The 27,593-nt window shown below is 39.3% G+C and overlaps 1 protein-coding gene and 1 long non-coding RNA gene across 13 annotated transcripts in view; one reads left to right on the forward strand and one right to left on the reverse strand.

The window, feature by feature from the left end:
- Positions 1-17,275, reverse strand: part of LOC139623046 (uncharacterized) — a 54,727-nt gene extending 37,452 nt beyond the window's left edge. For all 5 annotated transcript variants that reach the window (XR_011691420.1, XR_011691421.1, XR_011691422.1 and 2 more), the window contains exons 1-2: positions 15,593-17,275; positions 14,679-14,816 (exon numbers count right to left, since the gene is read on the reverse strand). This is a non-coding gene — a long non-coding RNA (uncharacterized lncRNA). The remainder of the gene's footprint in view (positions 1-14,678; positions 14,817-15,592) is intronic.
- The window catches only part of adgrb3 (adhesion G protein-coupled receptor B3), a 112,226-nt gene that overhangs the window by 35,096 nt on the left and 49,537 nt on the right, over positions 1-27,593 (forward strand). For 7 of the 8 annotated variants that reach the window (XM_071480874.1, XM_071480877.1, XM_071480880.1 and 4 more), the window contains exons 3-8: positions 10,160-10,270; positions 12,857-13,018; positions 19,433-19,597; positions 20,385-20,549; positions 22,416-22,580; positions 23,153-23,254. In XM_071480874.1, the coding sequence (XP_071336975.1) occupies positions 10,160-10,270; positions 12,857-13,018; positions 19,433-19,597; positions 20,385-20,549; positions 22,416-22,580; positions 23,153-23,254 (870 nt within the window). The remainder of the gene's footprint in view (positions 1-10,159; positions 10,271-12,856; positions 13,019-19,432; positions 19,598-20,384; positions 20,550-22,415; positions 22,581-23,152; positions 23,255-27,593) is intronic. The other variant, XM_071480879.1, reaches the window with a different exon arrangement.

Genomic DNA, 27,593 nt, shown 5'->3' on the forward strand with positions numbered 1-27,593 from the left:
TTTTTTTTTTTTTCAATTGATGAATGAATGCTGCTGCTTTAGTCCAACACAGTGATGTTTTTGTTTTACCTCCCGAAACCATTTGCAACACAGCTGTTTGTACACAGACAAACCACTTTGCATCTGGTTGACACCATGACACCATATATGGTCAAGGAGAAAGACCCAAAAATGATGAACGTGCAAATGAATGGAAATGTCCTATTATTTGTTCTTTCATCAGCTTTTGTAAGGATGATTCCAAAGGCCTCTAGTGGATAATAACCTGAGACCTGTTTCAGGATGCAAAAATAAAAAACATCATGAATTAATTATTCCAGTTTTTAATGCACCCTTCTTTTTCTTATACCACACAATTACTTTGCCCTGCTGAAATTACAATCATCCCCCACAAAGACTCAGCATAATTTCAACAGCTCTGTTCAGCATAATTTAAAATTAAGATAAAGCTTCTTTGCTCTATTACTTTAACGGTACTTAGCATCTCTTTGATATAGGATTGCAAAACTTTGAAAAATAAGACTGTGAACACATGCATTAAACTTGAAAAGTATACTCAGCATCATGCCTGGCCAGTTGGTACAGTTCAGTTTGGATGGTATTTTATTGTATGACCTTTCCAGCGTGATAGGTTTTTGTGACTCTGGCAATAGGTCTATTTATTTGTCTTTGCCTCTTTTCAAAAAAATCACTCTGAAAATGACTGGAGGAGAAATTTTACAGAAGCTAAAATGAGACAGATTCAAACCAAGTGCATGGTCACATTGTGTGGTGTGTTTGTCTTTGGAATATACTGGGTTTCCATAGATCGTCAAGTGGTTAAATCCCATGACTCCCGAACTACATGCCCCCTTGTCCAGGGATTAAATCCCTGCAGGCTTTTCTCTCTCCCTCAACACTTTACAACAGTCTAAATAAAGAAGAGGAACTACTACAGGTTAGAGGAACGCACACCTCATTTAAACCAAAAAAAGAAAAACATTCTGTGATTTTCTGTCATTGCCCAGAATAATAGAATAAATCTGATTAATGCAGGATTAGTAATATAAATGATCTGCCACCACTGAATATGGATATATGCAGTTTATGTGTGTGTTTTTGGTGTGTGTGAGTCATGCTCAGTAATGTTGTATTTGGTGTTCAGACTCTAAGCTGAGGCTGTTGGTCATCAGTTTAGTTTAACAGCTTCATTTTAAAACTGACTTCGTAAAGAAATTGTCATTTTTGCAGAAATGGCCAAAAAAATATAAAAAAACGAATCCTAGATATTTGCATTAAAATGTAACAAAATGTAAATAAGGATTGTTTTTCAAGTGGAATATTCAAATGAAATTAATATAACTGTATTTGATTGGTTATAAAAAAATATATATAACAGTAATTACAATCCAGTGCAGCCATGCATGACTTTGTAACTTGTAATAACTATGATGGTCCTCATGTTCCCAGTCTTGGCATCAGAATCCATTAAATAAAAATCCCATTGCTTTGCTGTTGTGCTCTTGTCTGAGGACATTTCAGCATCGCCACTGTGTCCTTGTAATTATTTTGGAGAGCATATTTGCTTTAACATGAGCTTAGCCAATGAGCCAAGACAGGGCATGTTGCAGGCATCTTCCTCATGACTAACTTGCATATGACACAATGTTCCCTGTGCTGATAGATGCAGGGTGGCAGTCTGAAGCAGTGGGTTTTACCACTGCAAAAGGATCAGACATGATTGGTGCTGTGGAAAAGCTGACAGCATGAATTATGAAAGTCTCATTAGGGGCTGTTGGAAATGATTTATCTTGCTACGAAATATGGTCATCCGACCACATTTGCCTCCATGGTTACAGAGTCCATATTGTGTTTTGCTCTTTTAATTTTCTTAGGTGTATCATTTTCCGTTTATTAGTGAGAAATTTCCATGGAGGCTAATCCATGACTCTATTAAATCGAAGGTCACTATTTGATATGCCAAGCAAAATGGCTCAGAAAAGGACAAAGTATGCTCTTTGAAAATTGGCTGCAGTCGCAAAGGTGCTAAAAAATGTGTCATGTTTCTCACTTGACAGATGCATTGCTTGGCATGGTGGCGTTGAGCTTGGCAGTGTGTGTGACTGCCAGGTCATCTACTGGGGTTGTGTGTTTGTATACTGATGCCAAGTGCAGTTTCCATAGTTTTCCTTCCTTTTGCAGAAGCATTGTAGTATGCATAGCACAAAGTGTAATTATGCAGAAATTTACAACCAATTAAACACTGAGATCATATCCTGCTGGTCAAAAAAATAAATAAAATAAATCTTGTTTTCAGGCAATTGGCCAGAACTTACAAGAGAATATTTCATTAAATGCTTTAAGCATGAGACTAGTGTCCCAGATATGAGAAAGCCTCAGTGTTTCACAAAGTGTGTGTGCGTAGTTCCAATACTATTCATGTAACATGACTTCTCTGTCTGAAATGGTTTCATTAGTAATCCGCTTCCATCCTTGTTTCTGTCGGTGCACAGTAGTCCTTTCAGTTGTGTGCCTGCAGCAGCCCCACTTTTAGTCACGGGTGGTTCAGCAGTGTTGCTTTTTGAAAAGGCGGGTGATTTTGCAAGTTATGAGCTGCAATCTTGGCATTGCTTTCACTTTAAAATGCTCCATAGGCGGATCCATTTTCTGATAGCATCATGCAGCTGAGCTGAAAGCGCGACACACTGCTCACATTATCATGCAAAGGGTACGTCGTTGTGAAAACCCAGAATAGATGACAAGGAAATGAGTCTCTTCATTTGTTGTTGTTGTTGTTTTCAATTTTCCTCCCCTCTTCTTTCAACCAAAATGAAGTCTTCTTTCCAGAGAGTGATAAGCAAGCAATTGTTTACAACCACAGTCATGTGGATGGTGCTTTTGTTTTCTCGAGCTGGCAGTTTATTATAGCACATATATGATGTTTAGACTGTGAAATATGCATCTGAACTGTGTGGCTTTTGACAGAGCAGATATTCAATTTATAGATGTTTGGCTGAGTTGAAACGATATGAAAACAGACAGCTGAAGCCTGTTCCCTAAAGTGTATGGAAAAGAGGAGGAATGATCTGCTCACGGCACCCAGCAACAGGGCTTCTTGATCCTGCGCTTTGATAACGTCAGAGCTCCATCTAGGTTGCTTTGTGAGGTACTGCTCAATAACCTTGTGATTTAGCATTGTGCTGGAAACTATCAGTGTAATCTCCAGTAGCCACTCATTTGCCTGCACATCAGTAATACAAACTATATCCTCTCTGCTTACAACAGACGGCATCCTGACAGCTTCTCTCACTCCATTTTTAGGCTGAGTTCACATGACTTTTCAATGAGGTGCAGGGGAAGTTGCACGGAATTCTAATTTGGCTTGAATCTAAGTCATTAGGAGAGTCAACAGGAAGCAAACAGATGGCAGAAGGAATATGATGGATAATTGTGTGTCTCAGAGGACAATTCGTAATTTGTATCTGATTCTGTGCAACCCCCTCATTTTCTTAATGAAGGACTAATTGAGTTTTTTAGATTGGCTCAAGCATATGGTCCCACCAATAGTGGAGGATTTGTATAATAGCTGTAAGCAGATACATTGAAGACACTGGAGTAAATTTAAAAGACCGTGTCTGATGGTAGTCTGATTTGAAGGTTGGAGTAATGTTTATGCATCAGTTTGGATGTGGAAGTGGAAAAATAAGGTGCATCTTCGTTACATCATAATCATCATCACCATAATCATCACATTTATTATAATTTTTTCACACTGAAGAGTAGTCTTTCACAGTTTTGTATTAAACACTGACACTTTGAGAAAATAAAATGTTCTGTCCTGCCTCTAAAATAAAAAAAACAAAAAAACAAAACATAATGGTAGAATCTGTACTTTACTTATGAATAAATGTATATTTGATGTTTTTATGTAATGTATTTTTATGTATTCTACTGTAAAACATAATGACTGACTTTCTTTTTGCCTTCCCTGGACTGTGTTTTGTTATTATACTTTTCCTTCTCACTTTATTGTATTATACTTATTGTTAATTGTAAGTGTTACGTTTTTTTTGTTTTGTTTTGGTTTTTTTTCTTGTTTTTTGTGGAGAAAAATCCATAATGAACAAGATCAGGCTTTGATCATTTTTCTGCATTGATGTTTCAATATAATACCTCCACAAAACAAGTAAATGAACAGGTGCTATTCGTACAAACGAGTTTGTAGCCCCTTAAATTACAATACAGCTGTTTCAGCAAGTGGTCAATATTGCCTTTTGTAAAGGTTAATGTCTTTTTATGTTTGAATATATTTCCATTGTAAACAGAGGTCCAAACAGAAGTCAAATATGTCTACAAATGTAGTTTAAGCTCCTTACAACCCCGAAATAATCACTATGTTTGACTGAAATTTGCCAGCCTCAGAGGCTCAGCTGTTGGGAAATGGATGAAAGACAGGCGTGGGATAGGGGAGGTATCCCTTTTCTTGGTCTGCATGGACTGTGCACTTGTTTCTATTTTGGGAACTTACACTCTTCAAAGTGCAGTAGTAATGAAGTGCCGCTCATTAAGAGCTACATTTGTGACAAGCAGTCAGTCAGGCAGGAATGCATGGAGGGCAGCAAGCGGAGCGCCCCTGGTAGGAGCTACTCACAAGGGCTTCTGAGTAAAGGCTCATTTCATGCAAGGTTAGACACATCAGTCGTTGGACATGAGGCTGGCTTTTACTGCCTTTCAATAAAATTACACATGGAACATGTTCTCACAGTGAAGATGAACCTGGAAATGAAATGTCTTCCACTGGACTCTCTGCGGCTGGCGTGATCACTGCCAGTGCTTAGGCTTAAAATTCCCTGCATGCAGTGGATCAAAGCCTCAGTGATGACAAAGGTCATGGACCCAGGGAACTTTCATTCTCTTTGTTTGTGTGCTGAGTCTTTATATGTTTGTAATGTGTACCGCATGTATTTATTAGCAGGACATTAATTAAATCAAGCGTGAATATCTTTGTAAATATGGCCACTAATTAAGCTTGAAAGCATCAGTGAGCTGCGATGGGTCAGAAAAGCTTTGAGCCCACCAAATCAGGCTCTCATAAATAGTTTGGCTAGGGCATGAAAACACTGTCCAGCCCTATCCATGTTTGCACACCTTTGACACTGATGAAAGCCTGTGTTGCCACAGCACATACAGTAACACAGTAGCCTCAAACTCCGAGCCCCGGTATCCTCCTGTTATAACCTTCATTTATCGTCACCTGCTGAGGTCACAGCCCAGCGGTGACCGGGTTGTTGTGCCCACAAAGCCAGTAATTTGAGCGGACATTTTGTTACATTTTTTCGGCCAAAGATTTTCATTGTTTTAGCTGCTCCACAGCTGCCACGTCTGGCTTTGCTAACAGGTGCACCCCTGGAGATCAGCCTCCAAAGCTGATTGAAACAGAGCAGTGCTTTCCTTTCTAGAGCGGCCAGACATATCTCACGGTAAGATCCGCTTGCAAAGGAGCCTGACTCACGAGACTAGCAACCCAATCATTTCAGCTGCTTAGAGTTGAGAGGGAGGTACTTCTGCTCAAAATAGTATAATCTAATTTCCACCTCTTTATTACTCACCTGATTTGTTGATAATCCCTGAGAAGCAGGCAAAATGGCTGCCACTATAAACTGATGGCACAGCATGGTGGCAAAAAGAGACCTTGCTTGCACCTTTTAAAAGATTTTTTTTTTTTTTTTTTGGCACTTGCTGGAAGTAATTGCAGGTTTGATGTTGCAAAGTGTAACTCAATGGAGTGCTAATTCTGTCTCTTCCTTTAGTGAATTGAGAGTTAGAAAAAAAAAGTTAAATGAGAGACAATGGAGAATGGTGTACGCATTAATTTGTCTGCGCTGGTGAGTGTGTGTGTGTGTGTGTGTAATATATTAGAGGCTCCAAAACATTAGCTCTATAGTCTACAGTCATATTTCATAACGTCATAAGATGTTGGCCACCTCAGGCTTAACTTGCCTGGATGTCGAAGCTGCTAATGCTAACAATTATGCAGAATTTTTCCATCATGTATGTACGGTAATGCATTCAGAGCAAGACAAAAATCACTAATCAATCTGTGGATATTTATACTTCTGGGAGACAGCAGCCATTTTTTTTTAATGAGACAAAACACTTATTATTGTTTGACGGTGTTTGCTATTTTATCCAAAGGGAAAAAACATTGGAGAGAGGAAATAATGTCGATGTTAGAGTCTAACAATATGTAATTAGGATATGAGTCTATGAAGGGGGAGGTTAAGAATGTATCTGACAAGCACAAGTATATATATGACCAGTAATCACATCTCCTCATGTACAAAAAAAGACAATGTGTTTTATTCCAGTATGATGACAGGTTGTGATGTTAATGATGCCCTTTAGCTTAGCAGTAAATACAATACACTGCAGGCTGACTGCATTTCCATTACAGTATCTGCCCTCTCTGATAGATACACGGGCCTATATGACAGCTCTTTGTAAATTTTTAACTCCAAATCTTTCTTCAGTTATTACTAATTCCATGCAACTACAATAATCCATGATATAAATGAGGTCTACTTGTAAGAACTATACAGTATATGAAACTTTTCTCCAGAAGCAACTCCTTTCTGATTTTTTTTTCCCACTTCTAAATGATTGCTACAGAAAGCTGAATGCCTGTAGCCAAACAGCTTTCGCCAGTAATAGAAGGAAATATGGTTATTGCTGATCTGTCTGCCAAGGTCATCCAGGCAATTCAGCACCTTATTTTACACAAATGTATCTAATCCCCCACAAATATGTTGGGTATTTCTGAAAAGCATCGCTGCAACTCCTCTATTCTGTCAATCACGCTAAGTTTCATGGTCACTGTGACTCTGGTAGACATGCGATGTTTAATTCTTTGCCCCAAAACGTCATGGCACGCTTTATCCGTGGAGCAGGCCATCAAGGTTATGTGCATGCAAAACAAAGCGAATGAATTGCTCATTGCACAAATAATGGGAACAGTGATGGATTCCTCTGAATGGCATTGTCTCTCTGTTGTTGTTGAAGCATGATGGTTGATGGATATCAATAATAAGTATTCTCTTTAGTCATGCTGAAGGGCAGACACCTCATCAATCTTTAACTTAATTTCCTTGAAAACGCACAGTAAAAAGTTCAAGTCCAAAACTTCAAAATAATGCTGTCTCAAACTCGAGCAATGCTAAATGCATCATCTAAGCTTTCTGCCTTGTAATACAATGAAGACACATTGTTTTGACAAATGACAACAGCCTGTCCCTCCAGTTATTAAAATTCTGGTTTGTCTCTCATGTTTACCGTTACATCGCCACGGGCTTGAATACAATCCTGGTAGTTCAATTAAACCATTGTGCTTATTTCTCAGTACTTTTCTGTTGTCGTGTTTCGACATCCTGCTCTTTTCCATTCTACCTCGGGCTCTCAGAGACACAACGTTACGATTAACATCTTGGCTCCGCGACATCAAAAGAGACTCCAGTCTCACACACTTAAAAGTGAGATTTCTTTCGCACTAAATTAACCGGTTCTCATTTGTGTACCAACAGGTTGAGCTGTTTTAATAGCTTCCTGTCCAGACTGATTTAGATATAATTACTCAAACATCCATCATGAAACGATCAGTATATGATGATGGAAAACTTCTATTTAAGAACCTGTGACGTTTGATTCATCCAGCGCGTCCTCTGTAATGACTGTCTGTCACCGAAGTAACTTACTGACATCACACTTGATGACAATTTTATACACACTCTCATGTTGCAGCGCTTTTGTTGTGTTGTTCATCATGAGCTGCTCAGAGCTAGATTAGATTAGGTGTGACTGACTGTAGGGCTAATATCACTGTTTAATAGGCTGAGCTGATCAATGTTTTGCAGAGGCAAGTCATTTTCAGAAAGGTATGATGGAGTTACGAGTAATGATTTGTGAAGCCGGTCGTGTTGATTAGTGTTTAAAAAGGACGACATAGAATGAAACAGCCTCCAGCGCCACGTACTGCTGAGCATGTCCTCCTCCTTGGTACTGGGACCGACCGGCTTCTTTACATTTATGTTGCATCTAAATGTAAATAATAGAGGAGAGGGCTAGGTAGGAATTATTTCCTTTCAGTACAGTGGATACTGAGGATCACACAAAAATCTGAAGCTCTGTAGTTGGTAACGCAGTTGCTTGGTTATGGAATACAGGATTGATTTGTACATTTTTGCTTTATAAAAACTCAATATTATTGGAAAGTAAAAAGCATTAGAAGAAGCCATGTAATTTTCTCAATGTCCATTCAGTCCTAATGGGCAGAAGTGGCATGAAAGTGCTAATGCTATCTTATAGCTTTTAGTGTTTAGCTTTATTTGTATAAATTCATTAAGCGGCAGTGTGCCCTGCTTTTTATATGATCCGCAAAGTAGCAGAGGTTCAGGCTGACTAAATCCGACAGGCCTTTTACTCTGCCAAATGGGCAATTGGTTCATGATCCAAGACACCACAGGGTAGAGTATGGAACACAACAGAGAAGAGATAACATGTCGAAGTATCTACAGTGGTTAGTCTTCCATGGCTGACCGTTAGATCAACTGCCCACTGTTTGTCCAAACATCAGTGTACCTACACATTCCTTGCCCGGCACCGGGCTCACACTGTGCTTTCTGCTTAATATGAGCAAAACAGACGTGGACATGATCAAATCAGAGTGAAAGACCTTTGAACACACTTCTGAAGCTTGTTACATTGCGCAGTCTTGGTTCTGGAGACACAAATCAGCATCAAAAGGCTGCAGTGGTTGTTTCTATACCTGGTCACTTTCTCTCCTGTCACTGTATCCTCTTAATATAAATTTTTCTAATGTAAACATAAGCACAGTTTTTTCCTGATGCTGCTATACTGGGAAGGGATTGTTGTTTCAATGTAGCTGAAAAGCCAGAGTCACTTTTTTTTTGTCTTGATTTATTTATTTATTTTGCTTAATCCAATCATGGAACATGTTTGTTGATATGATTTGGTTAATGCCAACAGTCTGATGCGCAGATCAAACAGCTGTCCTTTTTTTTTTTTTTTTCTAGTCAAGCGGTTTACCATATAATTAGTCATAAATTTCAGCTTTCAGTGGAACATGATCAGATGAGATGACAGATTTGCAGCTGTAGGCCTCACTGCGCAGGGAGGTCAGTCTTTCTACGAGTTCATTCTGCTGTAGGAAACGCAGGAATCTGAGGCTACAAACTATATTAGAAGTGATGATTTAAGCATCCTCCCTATCAATGGCTGATGCATTGTATTGTCTAATGTACTAACATAAGCTATGTGTGAATTTGTTGTTGATGCATCACCTGCATTGCCTATTTGCAAATGATATAATCACCTCATTAGGACCACACTGGCAAAAGTAATGCTAGTTTATTTATTTATTTTTAAATCAGAATAGTTCAAAAACAATTTGCATTAGCTATTTAAGCGAGTAAAATATAACAGTTGTTTTACAGCGTGTCACTTTGACTTAAAACAGCTGATGCAAATTCTGAACTCAATGCAATAGTGCTAGCATCACTTTTCTCAGTGTGGAGTCAGAACTCATTGTCTCTTTGTCCCTCTGTGGGAAACAAAGAGGGCATGCATCGTAATGAATACAGCTCAGAATACATTTGTCTAATTTTACAAAGGCTCACAATATGGACTGGGTCAAAAAAAAAAAAAGGAAAATCCAACAAAGATGACGAACTGTTGAGGAAACTGTGGATCAATAGCATGTTATGTCCATGACCCCCTCCTCTGTGGCTTTCTGATGGCTTACACATTTTTACTTTCATTTTCTTTTCTTTTCTTTTCTGGGTGTGCAGGAGGGTGGGAGGGAGGGAGCTGGTCTGATGAAGTGTTTAGAGTCTTAAAAAACCAATGTGAGTTTATTTGCATGTTTGCTATGTGTCTACGCTGTGCTTTCAAGCTCAATTAATACTTCCAACTCACCCTTATAAATTCGTTGCATTGTTCTATGCCCTAGAGAAACGGACAAATTAAAAACAAACTTGTGTGGTCTTTGTTTCTAGCCATGTACTGCAGTTGCTTCGAACATCCTGAAAAACAGTATGTAATAAGCTTTTGTTCTCAGAAGATCATGTTTAAGCCTAGCTTTCATATGAACCTCTATTTTGTCCCATAGAATATGGAATGATCGGAGAGCATACAGTAAAAAGTCAGCGGCCAAGATCAGTTCATGACACAAAGGCCCTGCAGGAGCAAGCTGAATCTGCTAAATTTATGGCACAAACTGGTAATACAATAGTTATGTTTCTTTACTTTATTTTGTTAACTAAACTTAATTTCATCATGCATGCTCTCTCTTGTACTGCACCTTTTAAGTGGAAATGTTTTGCATTATTATTTTTTCCTATACTCATTCTCTATTGCTACGTATGAAGTAGGAAGAGTATTTACATTGACTTTAGAACATAATTGGGTTTTGTGGGTATGTTTGTTTTTTTGTCACATAGTCAGTTGGCAAGTGGATTACCCATACAGTATATTCATGGAACATTAATTAAACAGCAGTTTAAAACTAAGGCCCTGATGTAGTTAATCATTTCCTTCAAGGCGTGATAAATTAAATGTCATTCGATGAAAAACCCACCCCTTCAGCCAAATATGAAACACATACTTGGCAAAGGTTGAACTGATAGATGCTGCCCTTAGAGATAAAATGAAGCTATGTGGCTTAATCAAGTTAAAAAAAAAAACAAAACAAAAAAAAAAACAAAAAACCAAATGATCTAAATTCATAGTGACATTTACAACATACCACCTTAGCATTTTTATTAAAAATCAGTATTGAAATAAGTGACAACAATGTTAAAGCAAATCCTAGGGTTTGCTTTCATTATTTAGTTATTTTTAATTTCATCTGGCTAGAAAACACTTTTTTTTTCAGTGGGTGGGTTTAGACGTAGCTGCTATTAAGATTTTTTTATTCTTTATTTTGATTTTTGGGAAATGTTTTAATTTTTTTTCATGTGTTGTTCCATTTAAATTGCTGTCATTGTTAAAAAAAAAGATCCTTTCATTACCATTTTAATTTGCGACACACCATACTTACTGTACATACATACGTATCGGTACTAACATATCCCCATTAACACCTCTCCATTTTACACACGCTGTGAGGTATGTTGTTTCCCTGTCCAGCAGCATCGCCCGTGCTTTTCTGTTTCTCATTCTCACACAATTTACTCTCCCTGTACTGCCTCATTTAACAAATTGATCCACCTTTCAGTCTATTTTATGATCTGCAAAATTAAGGGCAGGGTTTTAGATCCCTATTTGGCTAAATCTATGTGTCCTTGATACTACAAGCTGAGAAAATACTTTAAAGCATATTGTGCTTAAAATTCTAATGTGATTTGATGACTTCCAATGACATAAATGTATTCAGAGCTGCAATTGAAACTATTCCTCTCTGTAATAAATTATTCCTCTAATGCATAAAGCCTCAAAGAAAATGAATACTTCACCTGAGGGTTCAACATAATCAAACATCAATTATTCGGTGACCACTGATGTAGGAATTTGATTGTCCACTCCCTTGTCACCAAATAATGTATTCTTTTTTTCATTTAGGCTACCATGGCTTTGGAAAATCACCCCACTGCCTCATCATAATATACAACTTTATTTAGCATTTCATGGCTTCTTGATATTTGACCCTTTTGGACCATGAAGACTGAAAGGCTCACTGCTGTTTCTTCTTCTTATTCTTTTTAATTTAACTCAAAAGAGGTCTTGAGATGAACGTAACAACTAAAGCTATCTTCCTTACTAACTGCTATGCTATATATGATTATTCAACGGCGATCTGTCTGCATGCAGAGTTAAACTACTTCAAAGTCTGCTTGCCCAAAATTTCCATATGGGCTCAAAGGCCTGGACCACAGAAACAGAATCCATTTTCCTTCTGTGGCTTAAATACTCTCTATTACGTTTCCTTCTGGGCACTCACAATTGAAATTTGAATATATTGAAAACAGTCTGCTTTGGAGCCACATTCACACACATGGAAATGGCTGTGATCTGCTGAATAAAATCAGCTAACTTTGTCATTTTCCTCTACCTCTGAGAGTTAACAGGTTAAGATGGATTCGAAAATTATTTGGATCCATTGTTTAAAACATAGAATTTGCTCCACTGTTGTCAAGGAAACTAGATACGTTTGCTGCAGTGCAAGGGAACCCACATCTCTGAACTCTTTCTGAACTAACATCCATTAAAATCCATTTTATTTTCTCAGCTGTTGTCTTTCTTGCATGTCACCATGTTTTTATGAAGTTTTGTTTGTTTATGCTGATTTCCTCACTTTGTTTAAGCATATTCTTGGGTTTCATAGAAATGCATGAATTATTTTTTCAAAGATGAAGTGAAACAGTTAGATGTAACCCTAATGTCTGCTTTTCATTCTTATAATCATAGCTACGCCTTTTCTGTGATCTTTGCATAAATGCACATTTAAACTTCTTGTAAAAGATCTGATTGATTTACACATCTCTCCTACACTATAAAGACCACTGCAAATGCAACTGTTCTCAGTGATCGCACACTCAAAACACTTTATTGTGCTGCATGCAAAAGAAGCCACTAGTCAGAGTAATGAAGCTGCCAACTGAGTATTTATCAAAGATCACATAAAGGTAGCATAGACGGTACAATAGTGCTCTTGTAAATCTTAAAGGCCCCACCTCACCCCAACGTGACATGTTAGCCCCTCCCCCATTTTACTCAACCCCGCCCCACCTTGCCCCATCCCGCCCTGTTAGCCCTGCCCCAGGACCATATTGCTGCATTTAACTAGTGTCACCCTTCTCCCACACAGGTGAATCAGGTGCAGAGGAGTGGTCCCAGTGGAGCTCATGCTCTGTAACATGCGGTCAAGGGTCGCAGGTGCGAACAAGAACATGTGTCTCACCATACGGAACACACTGCAGCGGCCCTTTAAGAGAATCAAGGGTTTGCAATAACACTGCCCCTTGTCCAGGTAGTGTTAGCCGCAGATTCTTGAATATTAATGTTTTGCTCATTTGTTGTTTATATGGGAGGAAATGTGTTGCTGTGTTTTAACAAACTTTTTAATGTGTCTATTTAAGAATGTATTATTATCATCACTGTAGTTATAATTATTATTATGATTGACCTGATGCTTTCCTTTTTGATGTTATTTTGTGAACGTGTTTTGTTTTTTTTTTTTCATAATCACTTTTGTGTTTTCCATTTCATATAACTGTAAGGCAATTCATCAGCATTGAAATGGTTTAATGACATGTGGTTCTGCATGGAGCTTGGGGAGCGGTAGATACTGATATGTCATCAGCTTCATTTCTTGAAGGTCAGCCGTGCATTTTAAAATAGCTTGGCAGCGTTTCTTCTAACACGCTGTAAGGCATTTCTTCCTCAACCCAAGATGGCATGGCAGATGAGTCACTGGTAGTCAGGTATCAGCATCAGATGCTTTTCTGACTGGTGATTGCAGAGCGCTAATGTTTGTCTGGATGCATCTGGTAGGACAGCGTGCCGCTCTAAACCAGTCACCATTATCCATTCCTGGGATTGTTTACACAGACAAATATGCTGATTTCCTAATGAGATTCTGAACTCATGTTTAGTCAAGATATTTGATGGCGCTGTTAAGTGTAGTGCTTCTGAGACCGCATCACAAACTCTTAATTAATTATGGCTGATCAAAAATACTGCGAGCTCCATCTTCTGATAGACTGATTTAGATGCACTGCACTTCATTTTTAGATGTGGCATGTGTAAATGGGAAGTTGGCAGTTTTCAAAGGGCTTGTTCTCTTACTTTGCGTGGACACTAAGAGCTAAATAGAGAATGAGTCATTTCAAAAGAACAGTTTTTAAATACTACTCTTGGTGTGTTTCCTCTCTGGTCATTAATATTTAGCTCAGACAGCATTAAACCTCCTATTTCTTATGTAAAAAAAAAAAAAGCCACACAGCCCAATTCCAGGTATATGCATTCATTTCCATGAAGAATTATTATTAATTTAGAACCAGAACTTACAGAGCTGCCCATGTGAATTCATTATTGTCCCTGATTTATCTCAAGACCTGCAGGCATTTGCTCGTGGCCAATTGTGGATTCAGAACTTTCTTTCACATAATAAAGCAGAAACACTTATCACCAAATAACTGGGCCATAAAACTCTGGGAGACCTCTAAAGCAATTTTGACTTTTCTCACAAGAGTCAGACTGTGTTCAAACTTTTCATTTTTAGAGAAAATAAGATGAGAGTCGCTAAAATGTCACTGTTTTTAATTTACCGTATTGTTTCATGGGTTATTAGTTAGACCATATCCAATGCCTGTAGTATTGCAGTGTCGATAAACTGCATTATATTAAAACTCGAGCACTGGGATCATAGAGTTTGTTTCTCCAAGTCATCCGAATAAATGCAGCTGATAAAGCACAAAGCTTACTTAGTTACAGTGGCAAACTGGTACAAAAAAATCCCGCCTGGCATGGCGCCACATGAAACACGGTCTACATCTAATATTCTGAAAGGCAGGCAGATCGATCCACTTTCTTCAAAACGTCTGTAGTATGCCAAGGTAGAAGGATATCTCCAAAATAGAGCATGCTCAAATTAAAGACACATCACTGCAGTCTAAAATGAACCTTACCTTATAGTCACCATCGCTGAAAACACCGGCATCATCTGTGAACAATGGTTCAGGCGCTGCAGGCGGCAGATCAAGCGTGCTGTTAGAAATTCTGGGCCTTCGTACAAGTTGTGATCCTGTTCATCCAACACAATGAATCTGCCAAAACACAGCAACATTTCTGTTTCATAAAATATCCCTTTTGAATGAGCACCCCCCCCCCCCCTTATAGATCAACCAGCAGCACCCATGGCTTTTTCTTCTTTTCCTTCTTAACTCTAGTGCAGTTCTTCTGCAGATGGAAAGCAGTCCAGTCTACAGGAATTCTGCTCATGTTTTCGTTTATATTATATATAATATTTTTCTACAGTATAGGATTTACATCCAGCGCCAACGTTCAGAGCCAGTACGAAATTAGAAGTTCTTATACTGTAGCAAAAAATAACGGGATGAGGTCAGCATCAGCCTTTCAATATTATTCTGTTGGAAAATGTATATAATTAATTACTTAATCACTCCATTTATCAACCAAACACTCCCCTTGATATTAAAACACTGCACACTTAACATAAGGCAAAATGTGGAGTAAAACATGTTTATGATTTTTATTCCATACTGTTAAGGGTTCTTAACTTTTAAATATGGGTAACCTAACTTACTTTCATTTGTGTTAATATTTATTATTTCTTACAACACAGTCAACACTTCACAGCGAGTGGTTTGGTTGGAGTCGGGGGTTGCTGCACATTTCCAGAGTGACTATTTACTGTATGGTATCAGTCAATTTTTTAAATTCTTGTCTGCCAGGTCAATTACTATCAGCAAGTGGGAGATGATTGTCTGTTTCGCTGCACATTGACAGACCCAGTTCATGACTCCACATTCCAGATCCTCCCCGCCGTCCAGATCTGCCAAAACACATGAGAGCGCCTTACCTGCAAACCTCAGTGAGACTTTCCTTCCCTGCACATGAGCACGGTTTACCTTCCTCTATGAGGAGGGGCGCAGTTTAGCGATCACGATCAAACACCTGGCCGCGCATGCGCAGGCACGTCTACGTTCCCGACAACATCCTACTCCACAGGATATTGATATAACCGCGGATTTTCTTTCACATTAAAAGCCGCGTTGATTGCAGCGAAGCCATATGCCAGCCACACGTAAAGGCATGTGACTTGTTGACATTTGCAATGGCCCGTGGAGCTCTGTGGCACGAAGGAAGCAGCCGTTCGTTGGCAGGGTTCATGGTTTTTGTGGGATTCGTTGACAGTAATAAATAGGTCGGGAAGAATCATGTCAGCCATATAAATCTCAAACGCGTAAAAGCTCATATTGTTTTAGTGAGGGAAGAATATTGCTCATTGATATGCTAGCCTATGCAAGCATTGATTTGCCTCAGATTAATGGAAGTTTTTATTTTGGCTGCACTAAACATCTGCTACTCAGTATGTTTTGTTGGTCTGCAGAATGTGTGATAAATTTAGCATCAGCAGAAGTGAATTTGTTTCAGAGTAAAACTGGGTAATTAAGCAGCCAAACCCTCCACTGGAAACAAAGCGTAGGCAAACAAAAAGCAGAGGCTTACAAAGACATTTATTTCTAAGCAGAAACTCAGGGTACAAAGATTACATTTTTGCCATCTTAATCATAAGAGGATGCCCTATTTAATAAAATAAAGAAATAGAAAGTGGCAAAGTAAACAGACTTGGGCACAAAGCAAAAATGACAAACACGCAGACATGTCAAGTGTAATCAGTGCAAATCAAAAATTAAAACTGGAATTTCTTTTACTATTAACAACAAAAAACAATAATAACAACCACTAACATGATTCTAGTAAGTAGGCTACAAGTAAGAGCTTTCATTTCCCTTGAGACATGGATGTAAACATTATGATTTGACTGTGAGCCAATCAAACCTGAAAACTTGAAGATTCAAGGGAACACTCAGAGTGATTTCTTGAAAGCTGAGTTTTGTCCATGTAATCATGAAAATCGGTAACATCATGAGTTCATCTTGTGAAAGCATGGTTTTATTTCACAGAGCAGCACTTATTTAATAAGTAAGGACTCAATGTATGACATTTTTAACTTGATTAGGACTTGTACCCTGAGAAGTGGCTCTTCATTAGAGAAACTCTGTGAACCTGAACGACTCTAAAACCATTTCTGAGTACTATATGAAAGAAGATGACCTACTATATTGCAAAAGCACCTATTTCATTCCTTTCTTTGCATTGTGCAAATGTAAGAGCCTATATTACATACAGCAGCCTTGAACGGCAGCTTTACGTTTATCAGCATGGATTTGATAGTGATGTTAGTGGAAGTGATAGTGTTAGTGGAAGCCAGCTCAAACAGCTCTGCAACAAATTACAAATACTGCATAGTGAATACAGTTGAGCACAAGAGGCAGGCTAACAAGTTAAATAAGGTAAAACCTTGCTGGACTGATATGAGAAGGCCGACCAAATCCCAGTTTACCGCAAATTAACAAAAACATTCTTGGCAAATGTATTTTCTTTGGCCACCATCCTGTGCCGGTCCAAGAATTTCACCTCTAGCACCACAATGCGATTGCTCATGGCTGTCCCTGTAAATCATGGCCACAGTTCAGAGGAAAAATACACAAAGAAGCAGAATCCTATTCCATCATTACTAGCTGTGGTGTCTGCCTGCTTTGAACTCAAATTTTCAAAGTAAATGCTTCAGCCACCACGGGACACTTAGCTAAGAGCATCAAAGCAGCGCCTAGAGGCAGGGGCTGGGACAGACGGTGGCTCCCCTCATGGCAGACCATCGGCTCGATTCCATGATCCAGCTACTCCGCAACTGATCCCGAGATCCAACTATCGTACTGCAGCAACTTTTAGCCTCTTCACAAGGCAGTGTAGACAGTGACCTCTCTGAGGAGGACCCGTAAATTCCCTGTTGACAAAGTAGTCAGACATAGATTTCAAAGGTCTTAAATCCCATTTGCAATCAGATGATAAAAGGCCACCACATATGTTATTTCTGCTGCCAGTTTTCATAAATTCTGCCCCTTATTTTCTGCCTCAGTCTTTAAACGCCTGAAAATGTATACACATGGCTGAACCTGCATGAGCTTGTTATTCCCATTGCAATTCCCTATGCGCCATTGTAGCTGGTTAGAAAACAATGATTTTGCAGGTATAATGTATTTTGTGCACAGCATATATCTTTAGTAGGTAGATACTTCCGGCACTTTGCTCCAGTGGGATTTTGGGGTTTGATGCAATTTCTATCCCCTTAAAGTTCATTTTGGAGCCTTTAATGCTCTCAGTAGATGCACTTTGTCGCAGGGATCAAGAAGCCAGCAGTTCCCACAGAAACTAATATCGGAGGTTAAACTTTCACATTTTGAACAAAGTGTGTGTGTCTTTTTATTTCATTACATTTACATTTATAGGAACACTGCAAGTGCCAAGACGAGACAGGGAGTGCCTTACTTCTGTCTGCCTCTCAGATTTCCATATATTTCCATCTCCAAGGTAAAACTTTGAGCCAACAGCAAATATTCTCTGCAGTGAAGACCCACCATCTGTCAAACAGAACCCAGTTAAGCTTACACATAAATCAAGATGCAAGATGCAAAAGGAAAGATGCATTTATTCAGCTTTTGTTTAAGATCATATGGAAAAAAAAAATAACAATGGTTTAAAAGATGCACAACTCATAATATTTAAAAAGTATATGTCCAAAAGATGTATTTTGATAAGCAACTCAGATGAGGAAGAATGACAAATTTACTAATAACATTATATTTAAGTGGTGAATGTGCTGGAATATTATCTGCGTTGCAGGTTTATAGACAAATAAAAGCACACCAAAATGATCCTTTAAATTAATTTCTTTTTAAATTTGTGTTTATTCAAAGATCAAAACTCTGAAAATAGGAAATTTCACCGTTGCTCCTTTTAATGTACCTTTTTTAATTTAGGTTTTAATAGTTTGATTGAACAGCTGTTGTGGTACTATGTCCCAAGTGTCCAAAAATAATATGCAACATGGGATGTAGAATGATTTTAAGTAAGAGAAAAGTATTAGTCTTTGAAATATTTTTAGCATTAATTTTCCAGGCATATACATCTGATGAGGAAACATATCAATGAGCCTCCTCTGAGATAGATTTCCTTTTGGATTTGGGCTGTTGAGGCTGATACTGAGTGACCGTTTCATTACCACTCACCCGACAAAACATAAAATGTGACCATTTACCCAGATGTCTGGGAACAGGTTACGGGCTGTCTGCTTGGCGAATCACCATGATTAGTATGTTGGCGCGAGCAACATGATCGTCGGTCGATATTAACCTGAAGGTTCACAGCTATTAGATTCCCAGTCAACCAAGAAGACTCAACAACCTGCTGCCCCTAGAAAGACAAGATTCATACAGTTGTTGTTCTTTATGTTGAAACTTCCATTTGAAAGATTGGTATTTTTATCATGTTCTGTACCTTTACCTCTGTGTGAGGCATTGTTAGCAGGTTAGTATTTGTTAATATTGTGTGATGATGATGATGATGATATGATAGAAAAAACACTAGATTTACAGAGGTGGCTGAAGCTTGTGGCTGAAGCTTTGCGAAGCCACACACTGTCTGTGTGCTCAGTGTTTCACTTACAGTTTTGTTGCTAATTATTTTGATTGATTTTTATTTCATTCATGGCTCAGTGCAGTCTGTTATGGGATTGTTTATGCTATAGCAAGGACAGAGACATTGATTAGGCCTGACGCCTCTTCTGTGCCCGCAGTACACGGTGTGTGGGAGGAGTGGTCACCGTGGAGCCTGTGCTCATTCACATGTGGCCGAGGGCACCGCACTAGGACTAGGATGTGTGCCCCTCCCCAGCATGGAGGCAGGGCCTGTGACGGACCTGAGACCCAGACTAAGCTTTGCAACATAGCCCTATGCCCAGGTATTATCTGTCTCTATAAATATATTTAAAATAACCATATTAACAATTATCCCTATAGGCATGACGGTGAGAGGAATGTAAAAGGTATGACTCATAAACTCATAAACTCATTTCAGAAGTTCAGCTCTTGACAATAGCAGCAGTTCACCTGCTATATAATAATTAATCAATACAATACCGTAAAGGTGAGTAAAAAATGAATGAGTGCAGTTTGTGGTGCATTGAAAGTAATAGTGCTTACACAATAGTGCAGTTTAGGAAACCCTGTGGAGAGTCAATACTGTGATACTGACGTCAAAATCACTTACCCACATTGCCTGTGAATGGTAAGCAGATTAGTGATGATGAGTTTTTCCACACAGTAAATGTTAGCTTTGCTCTGGTAACAGACTCAGTGAAAACCGCTCAGTCCCAGATGCTTTTCCTTTGCTCTGACATGGAAAATAGAAGGCAGCTAACAAATAGTGTCTGCAGTTTGTGCCTTTGACATTGTAATAATCTTAATCTTAATATGACGATATTCTTCAAAACATTTTTTATGTTCTATTAACTTTTTGCCTTTGGCTGGCACATTCTCACCTGTGAAAAAACCTAGCTATGGTGCAATTTTCCAAAACCTACAAGTAGTCATGTGACCTTTTTTTTTTTTTGCTTTCCACTTAATGTCTGTTCTATTGGCTTTCAATCTGAGAGAGAATAGTGATCTGAATATCTCCTCCCATTTCTGTCTGCCCTCTTTTTTCCCTTCACTTGGGACATGCTTGTTGGGTTGTGGTTGGTGCCCCAGTGGACGGACAGTGGCAGGAGTGGAGCTCTTGGAGCGATTGCTCGGTGACCTGTGCCAATGGCACTCAGCAGAGGACCAGGCAGTGCTCAGCGGCCGCCCATGGGGGATCTGAGTGTCGCGGTCACTGGGCAGAAAGCAGAGAGTGCCATAATCCTGACTGCACAGGTAAAATCCTGAGCCTCTTAATTCTATATCCGCTTTGATGTCTAAATTCAAAATCATGATTTGAAACAGGGGAAAGAATGACGAAAACACCCCGTCCCCCGTAGTCACAATCACTATTACAATCATGAGTACAATAATCATTCCTATGAATTTGAGATTACATTTGAGATTAAATATGGAGCCTGATTTTACCGAGCTTTTCTCTTTCTGTTGGCTACTGAAGAGCTCTGGAGCAAGAATCAAATCTCTGTTGTAAGAGTCAAGAATAATGTTTAAGACCGTGTTCTATCAATTGGATTTGTACAATCCAGTTAGATATACTGTATGCCTTTCACATAATTCAGGGTTAGCTGTCCAAACTGTCCGTCAACATCACAGATGTATTAGAGGCTCAAAGATGTCAGCTTAGTGGTCTCCATCAGGCTTTGAATTGTCTGATCATATGAAGGGCCTGAACACTCTCCTAATCTCCTGATGCAATTTTGAGTGTAGCAGTGTGAAGCAGCAGGGAGTTTTTTTTTGTTCTGTGTTTCACTGGTATGTGTGTGGCAAAGAGATTCCTCTCAAATTGCTGAAAGTCAGTGGAAATGCTGTGTAACCAGCCAGCCAACCTTCTGCTCTCTTGGACCACGAAAACAGCAGTAAATGCTTCTGAGTGCGTTTTTAAAATTTTTTTTATTTGTGCGTATGATAATGAAGCGGGAGATCCTGTTGTTTGCCTCACCGTGAGAGGATGCATTATACAATTTATTCTTTTAATGAGGCTTACCTATTCAACAATTCTTATTTGTCTCCAAGGTGAGAGATCAAACATTAGTGAGACAACACAGTCTAAGCCATCATTTAACAAGTCGGCACTCATGTCCACGACTTCCAGAGGCATTGCCTCGGTTTGTGGAACAAAATAAATAGAGTCGAAGGTAATCCGAATATTATTTCTATTTAGAAATAGTCAAATACTGTATGTCTTTGAGTAATTTAGTGTATCAAAAGGCAACATGTATTCTTTCAGAATGAAGTTAAAAAAAAAACCAAAACTGCCTAATAACCACAATCAAGGCCTGTGCAGGATTTTGAATCAATGTTATGTGTTAGAAATTTGAAAGAACTTCTCCAGCACTGCTGCCACATGAGCATGCATCTGTCTGAGGAATCAGCTGCTCTGATGTGGGGCAGAGGCTTCGCTTTCTACTGGGATTTGATCAATGTCTTGTGGATAGTTGCAGCCCACAGATCACAATGGTTTCTGTCTCCTTTTTTTGTTTTTTTCCTTCCGGAAGCATTCCTGACAGAGGTTAGTTGTAGGACTCGAAGTTCAAATGGAGGTGGAGAGGTTCAAATGAGAGTAGAGTGTGTTTCCTGCTCACAGGGTGTTGTACCTTTCCCATCAGACAAGGGCATGTGATTTACTACACCGCTGAAGGGGCGTATCTGGTTTTTCTTTTTCTTTTCTTTTTTTTTTGTCTAATGCACAATTTACCATGGGCATAAAACATGCTGCTTGTTCTGGAGACTTCTGCATAAATGTGTTGTAATATTGGCAAAGTGAGGCGAATAATCACCTCTCACAGAGCAGCTTCTTTAGCCATAAAACACACACTCATCCTCCTGATTATTCAAAGCAATCCTGTTCAGTTTTGGAATATTACCAACAAACTGCATTTACAAACTGAATGCACGGATGGCAAAACAAATAAATGTAATCAAAAATATATTTTAGATGTCACACACTAATTAAAAGCTTGAATGGAATTAGATAATCACGTAATGATTGTTGTATCATCTTAGTTAATATTCCGTTCACTTATTAGCAGATTTTATGCCTCTGAGAGTGTCTGTTTCTAACTGGGAGTGGTTCTGTTCTAGCTAACGGCCAGTGGAATCCTTGGGGTCCTTGGAGCGGCTGCTCAAAGTCGTGCGACGGCGGATGGCAGAGGCGAGCCCGAGTGTGTCAGGGGGCAGCGGTGACTGGGCAGCAGTGTGATGGCACCGGAGAAGAAGTCCGAAAGTGCAGTGACCAGCGTTGTCCAGGTGAGCCAAAGGATAATAAGACTTGAAACTGAGGGCCCACAGAGACACCGAGTAAAAGTGGGGGAGATAATTATCTCTGTGGAGCCCGTGACACGTCTCGTTGCATAAGATCAGTTAAGAATGTGGAGAGGAGATGCAGATAAGTGGATACAGAGGGGGTATGAATACTTATGGATATATTCCAATAAATAAAGAAATTGAGATACTGGTGACAGACATACTGACTAATACAGCAGTCGTGAAGGCTTACTGTGTGATTTTCAAAATAATCTCTTTCTAAAGTATAGTCTTAGACATAAAGTCACTTAATACTTCCATTCTCTGAAGTAAAGAAAAACTCAACTTTTTATTATTCTAATTATGTAGTGCACACATTCACAAAAGTTGGGATTAAAGAAGAGGGTACATTTTATTATAATCCTTTAAATGACATGCTTATAGTCACCAACACTATACAGCTTTGATTTGCTATATCTCCATACCTCCTCATACGAAATATGAAGAAACTGTTGCATCATACTGGAAATGCTGAAAAGCTCTTTGCATTGACATGGCGACACTTTGCTCTTCAGCACCGTATGAGATTTGTCCTGAGGACTATGCAGTGTCTATGGTGTGGAGACGGACACCGTCAGGAGAGCTGGCCTTTAACAGATGCCCACCCAATGCCACAGGTAAGGATACAAGCAACATCTTTAACTGATCTTATCTTGTTGCTGCTTAAATTTATAGATGAATCTTGTTATATTATTATTATTATTATTATTATTATTATTATTAGCTGTCTTCCCTTCTGTTAAGACCCATCCTGTGGGATACAAGGGGACAAACTAGTGGAATATGTTTTAATGTATGATGTGGATTCATGCATTTGCTAAATAATACAGTAATGTTATGAATGCACCTAAATTTGGCCACATTGATTTCCCAACAAATGCAACTGTCACTTTTTAGAATGGTAGAATAACCCTGCAATTATACACTAGTGTGATGGTATCAGTGTTTGAAAACATATCACAGTGTTAGTGATTTTGCTATATTAGAGGAATAATGCTAGATTTCTGCCACAACAGAAAGCTTTCCTTTAGTGTAGGAGTTGACAAGCCTTTTGCTTTTTAAGTCGCCTGCCTAATCTTTGCATGGTACCGAAACTGTGTTTCCAAATCTGAGAAGAAAGCACACACATGCCTTCATCCCATTTCCACATGCAGTGATGTAACTCACGGCTGCACCCGTCAGTGCACAGCTTGTGTACTAGATGGAGAAAGAAAATGGTAACTGTGATTCTCAGAGCATTGTTGAAGAAAAGCACACTGAGGTCTGTTTTCAGACATTAAGCAGAAGCTTTAATATGTGCACGGAGAGAGGAGCATTAGAGCAGAGGATGCGAGTTCTCTAACAGGGCGAGACTAACACTCAGCTATTGAAGAGGAGAGAAGGGAAGCGGCAAAGAGGCGAGACGATTAAAAAAAAAAAAAAAAAAAGGAATGCAGCGTCTGATGGAGCTGCTGTGATACTGGTTACTTTTGTTCTTGCTGAAGGTCAGTTTGCTAACAAACAGACAACAGAAGAGTCGGTTTGCTGTCGGGTGCTAAAGTTGCATGTTGGTTTCGCACGGTAAGCTGTTGTAGAACTTGAAACAGCCCGGTATTCTGGACTGACATTTCTCCTGCAGCCATAAAGTGGCTAACTGGCAAACTACATGCAGCAGCAAACACACTGTCATTCACAGATGGCTTACCTGCGGCAAAGTTATGGAGAGTAAGATTTACTAGCATGGCATTAGCTTTCCGGCTTGACATTAGTTTTATGGCTAATAACTCCTCAGCACTACAAAGCTATTTGCAGCTTGCAGTGAGGACTTTTCGTGTTTTTTTTTTTTTTTCTTATCCTCTCTATGATGCTGTTGGAAATTTAACACCTTGCCTGATTAAGAATTTCATTTACACCAGGAGGTGTCTGCAGGTCAGTTAGGCAGAGTGAGACACTTGGCTCCTTTATACAGTCAGACTAATTACTTTGCTTTACTGAGCAGTATCACATTCATTAATTGCATTAATTATATTTAAAAAGGAAATTAAATGTATTCTTGTGAACCTTGCAATTGAATTACCAAATTATCCCACATATTTTTTCCTATATGAGGCTGAATTTGGTTCTCATTACAGAGATGTATGGACCTGCTGCTGTTTGTGTGCTATTAGTTCCAACACGCAGTACTGCAGGTCAACACGTTCAGGCAAATCACAGCTGACTTGTTTGTTTTTGCCAGTGTTGGTGGACTCCGAACATCTGCATGCACGGAATGTACAGCGTGCACAACAGTAATAATATGAGGATGGCATATTTCTTTACAAGAGAACTGGGACCTGTAATGTCAGAGCAGAATCATGGTAAAGGGGTAAGATAACAGACAGCCGCCATATTTCATGTTTAACTACAGAGCATCCCCCTGTCAAAGCTGGTCCTGACCACTGGACAAAAAAAACACACCATGATGGACAATAGTTCAGGGCAGGTCAAGTTTATTTTTAAAGCTATTAATCACAGTTCCAGTGTCAGGAGGTTTCACAAAGCCTATATTATGAGACTATAAATGAAAACAGCACCTCCCAACCTTTGACCTGTAATTAGATCAAGGTCAAACTCACAAAACCCTCAATGAGCAATATGTGAAAAGAAACCAAACCCCTCACGGTTAGACCTCCTCCTTCCAGGGCAGTCAGAAATGTAATGGCTGCTGCGAGCGGGTAAACGAAGATGAAATATTGATCAACACAGGCAGCATAACAAAATGCACGACATGAATGCAGCAAGACTGCTTGGATGGAGCGTCCAAATGTGTTAAGGGCATCAGCGCCTACTCAGCCGCAGTCACTGGCGTCATCAAGGTCATCATAGGAACAGCACCCGGCGCAGGGGAGTCAGCACGGCCTCGGTCATCATGGATGACAACTGCCACCAGAGGCAAGAGGGGAGGAAAAGTCGAGAGGATACGCACTCACAGCTGATGAGTTTGGTCGCTTTGTATCACTCAAGCAAAGGTTCATACATCGGTAAACACACAAAGTAAACTTAGAGCAGTCCAGTCTAACTAGTCTGCCTTTCCAGGCGAGACTGGCTGACTCTGAGGTGCTGTGAAGGGCTAAAGCAAGAAAGACACAGCACGACACGCTACTTATAAATTCGATGCCTGGGTTTCTTTAATTATACAGCAAAACACAGCATTGCACAGAATTCCCCCATTAATCCTTTACTCTTTTTGTTTTTGTTTTGTGTATTTACATTTTCAAGCATTTTCTTCACATGCAGTTTTTACTCCTCTGACACTTGAAGTTTTGTGCGTAAAAGCTCATCTGCTGCTATTTATATGCACGTCCAATTAAAGCCCCAAATCTCAATTATCAATTGAAGTTCATGTCATCCGACTGAAAGAGGGAGCAATTAAAGCAAAAGAACCACAAGCTATTAAACAAACTCATCACAGGTTAATGCGGAGGAAAAATGATCCTGTACCCCTCTAGCAAATAAATTAGGCACCTTCCTTTAGAATGGAAGTGGTCATTTTAGTTGGGATATACAAGGACAGTATTCTCGGTGTGGTGGTTTCAGTGCAAGGTGTTCACTTTAACTGGTCTAATAATCCAGGAAGATATTTGTGATATTAAAGTGCACAGAAAAACCTTCTTTTAGATACATCTTATCTCTTCATTCTGCAGGTGGTAAACGCTGTTTTTAGCTCTCTGTCTTGAGGAGGGATTGTTTGAATAAAAATTCTCTCTCTAATGGCAGCCGGCTTGAGGATGCTGTAAAACTGGCCAGCGACAGGTCAATGCCTCTGTGGAGTGCAGCCTTGGCTCTGATCAAGCACATCTCCGCTGGCCTGTATTTCATGGACAACCTACTCTACATACATCACTGGTGATGCAAGGACAGATGACAGACTGGTGCAAAAATCACAGTGAAAGCCTCATATTTCCACGTCTGACCCTGTTTGCTCCCACCATCAACAAGGATCAAAGCCAAGAGGGATATGATTATAAAAACGGAAAATATATATACTTATTCTGAATATGAATATGAAACTAAAAGAGTGACTATGACTAGTTTTAGAAGATGCATATGTTTGTCTAGGTAAATATTCCTTCAATGCTTAGGGACAGTTTTTATTATGAAATGGCAGCGAGTGCTGGATTAGGTTTTGTTTTATACAGCTAATAAGCCTTTTTTTTTTTTTTTTTCTAAAATCATAAATGTTCTCTGCAAAACTGTTGTGCAAACAAAAAATGAGCACTGGTCCACACATTTCACATTAAAATGATTTTGGCCTTGGGCGGGTTGTATCTTCCAGGAGTGCTGAATTCACATTAAAATTGCATCATGTAGTATAATACAATGAAGGCAGACTACAGGTCATCAGAGGGCCAAATAACTAAAATAAAAAAAATAACTAACATCACTTAAAAACAACAACTTTTTAAAACAATTCTTGAACGTGGCCTCCTCCCAGTGCTTTGTGTCTTTTTGCCACTTCTCTGTTAAAGCACAGTTTCTCTCCGTTTGCAATGACCTTTAAGAATCTCAAAGCCAAAACACTGAAGTGAATCCCTGATTTTTCTAGGTATCAAGCCATCATAAAATACAATTTTTACCGCCTCTTTTTGAGCGTAAGGAGCTGAAACATGATCGAATACATACGTGAAAATATTGTGTGTGACGAGTGCTGATGTCCATAACAATGGAGAGCAAAGAAAGCCTCCCAGGTGAAGCCAGCTTGGAGGGAGACGAATGCTCGGCGCAGTGTAAAGCAATGGGCCGCTCCTGTTGCACTCTGGGTTGTCTCATTGTGCTGCATGGGCGCTCCTGGCACATAGCGATGTTTTGTGTGCACTCGTGTCTTCACCAGGTAGTAGCAGTGGAGAGGGTGGGTGTAGGAGGTGTGGTTTTGATCCCTCTCTGTCTGTGTGTGTTAGTGTGTGAAAGACAGAGAAAGAGAGAGAGAGGGAGAGAGAG

The sequence above is a fragment of the Trachinotus anak genome, unplaced genomic scaffold, assembly GCF_046630095.1.
Source record: "Trachinotus anak isolate AG129_WGS33_773 ecotype Australia unplaced genomic scaffold, CSIRO_AGI_Tana_v1 ptg000007l, whole genome shotgun sequence".
NCBI classification, from domain to species: domain Eukaryota; kingdom Metazoa; phylum Chordata; class Actinopteri; order Carangiformes; family Carangidae; genus Trachinotus; species Trachinotus anak.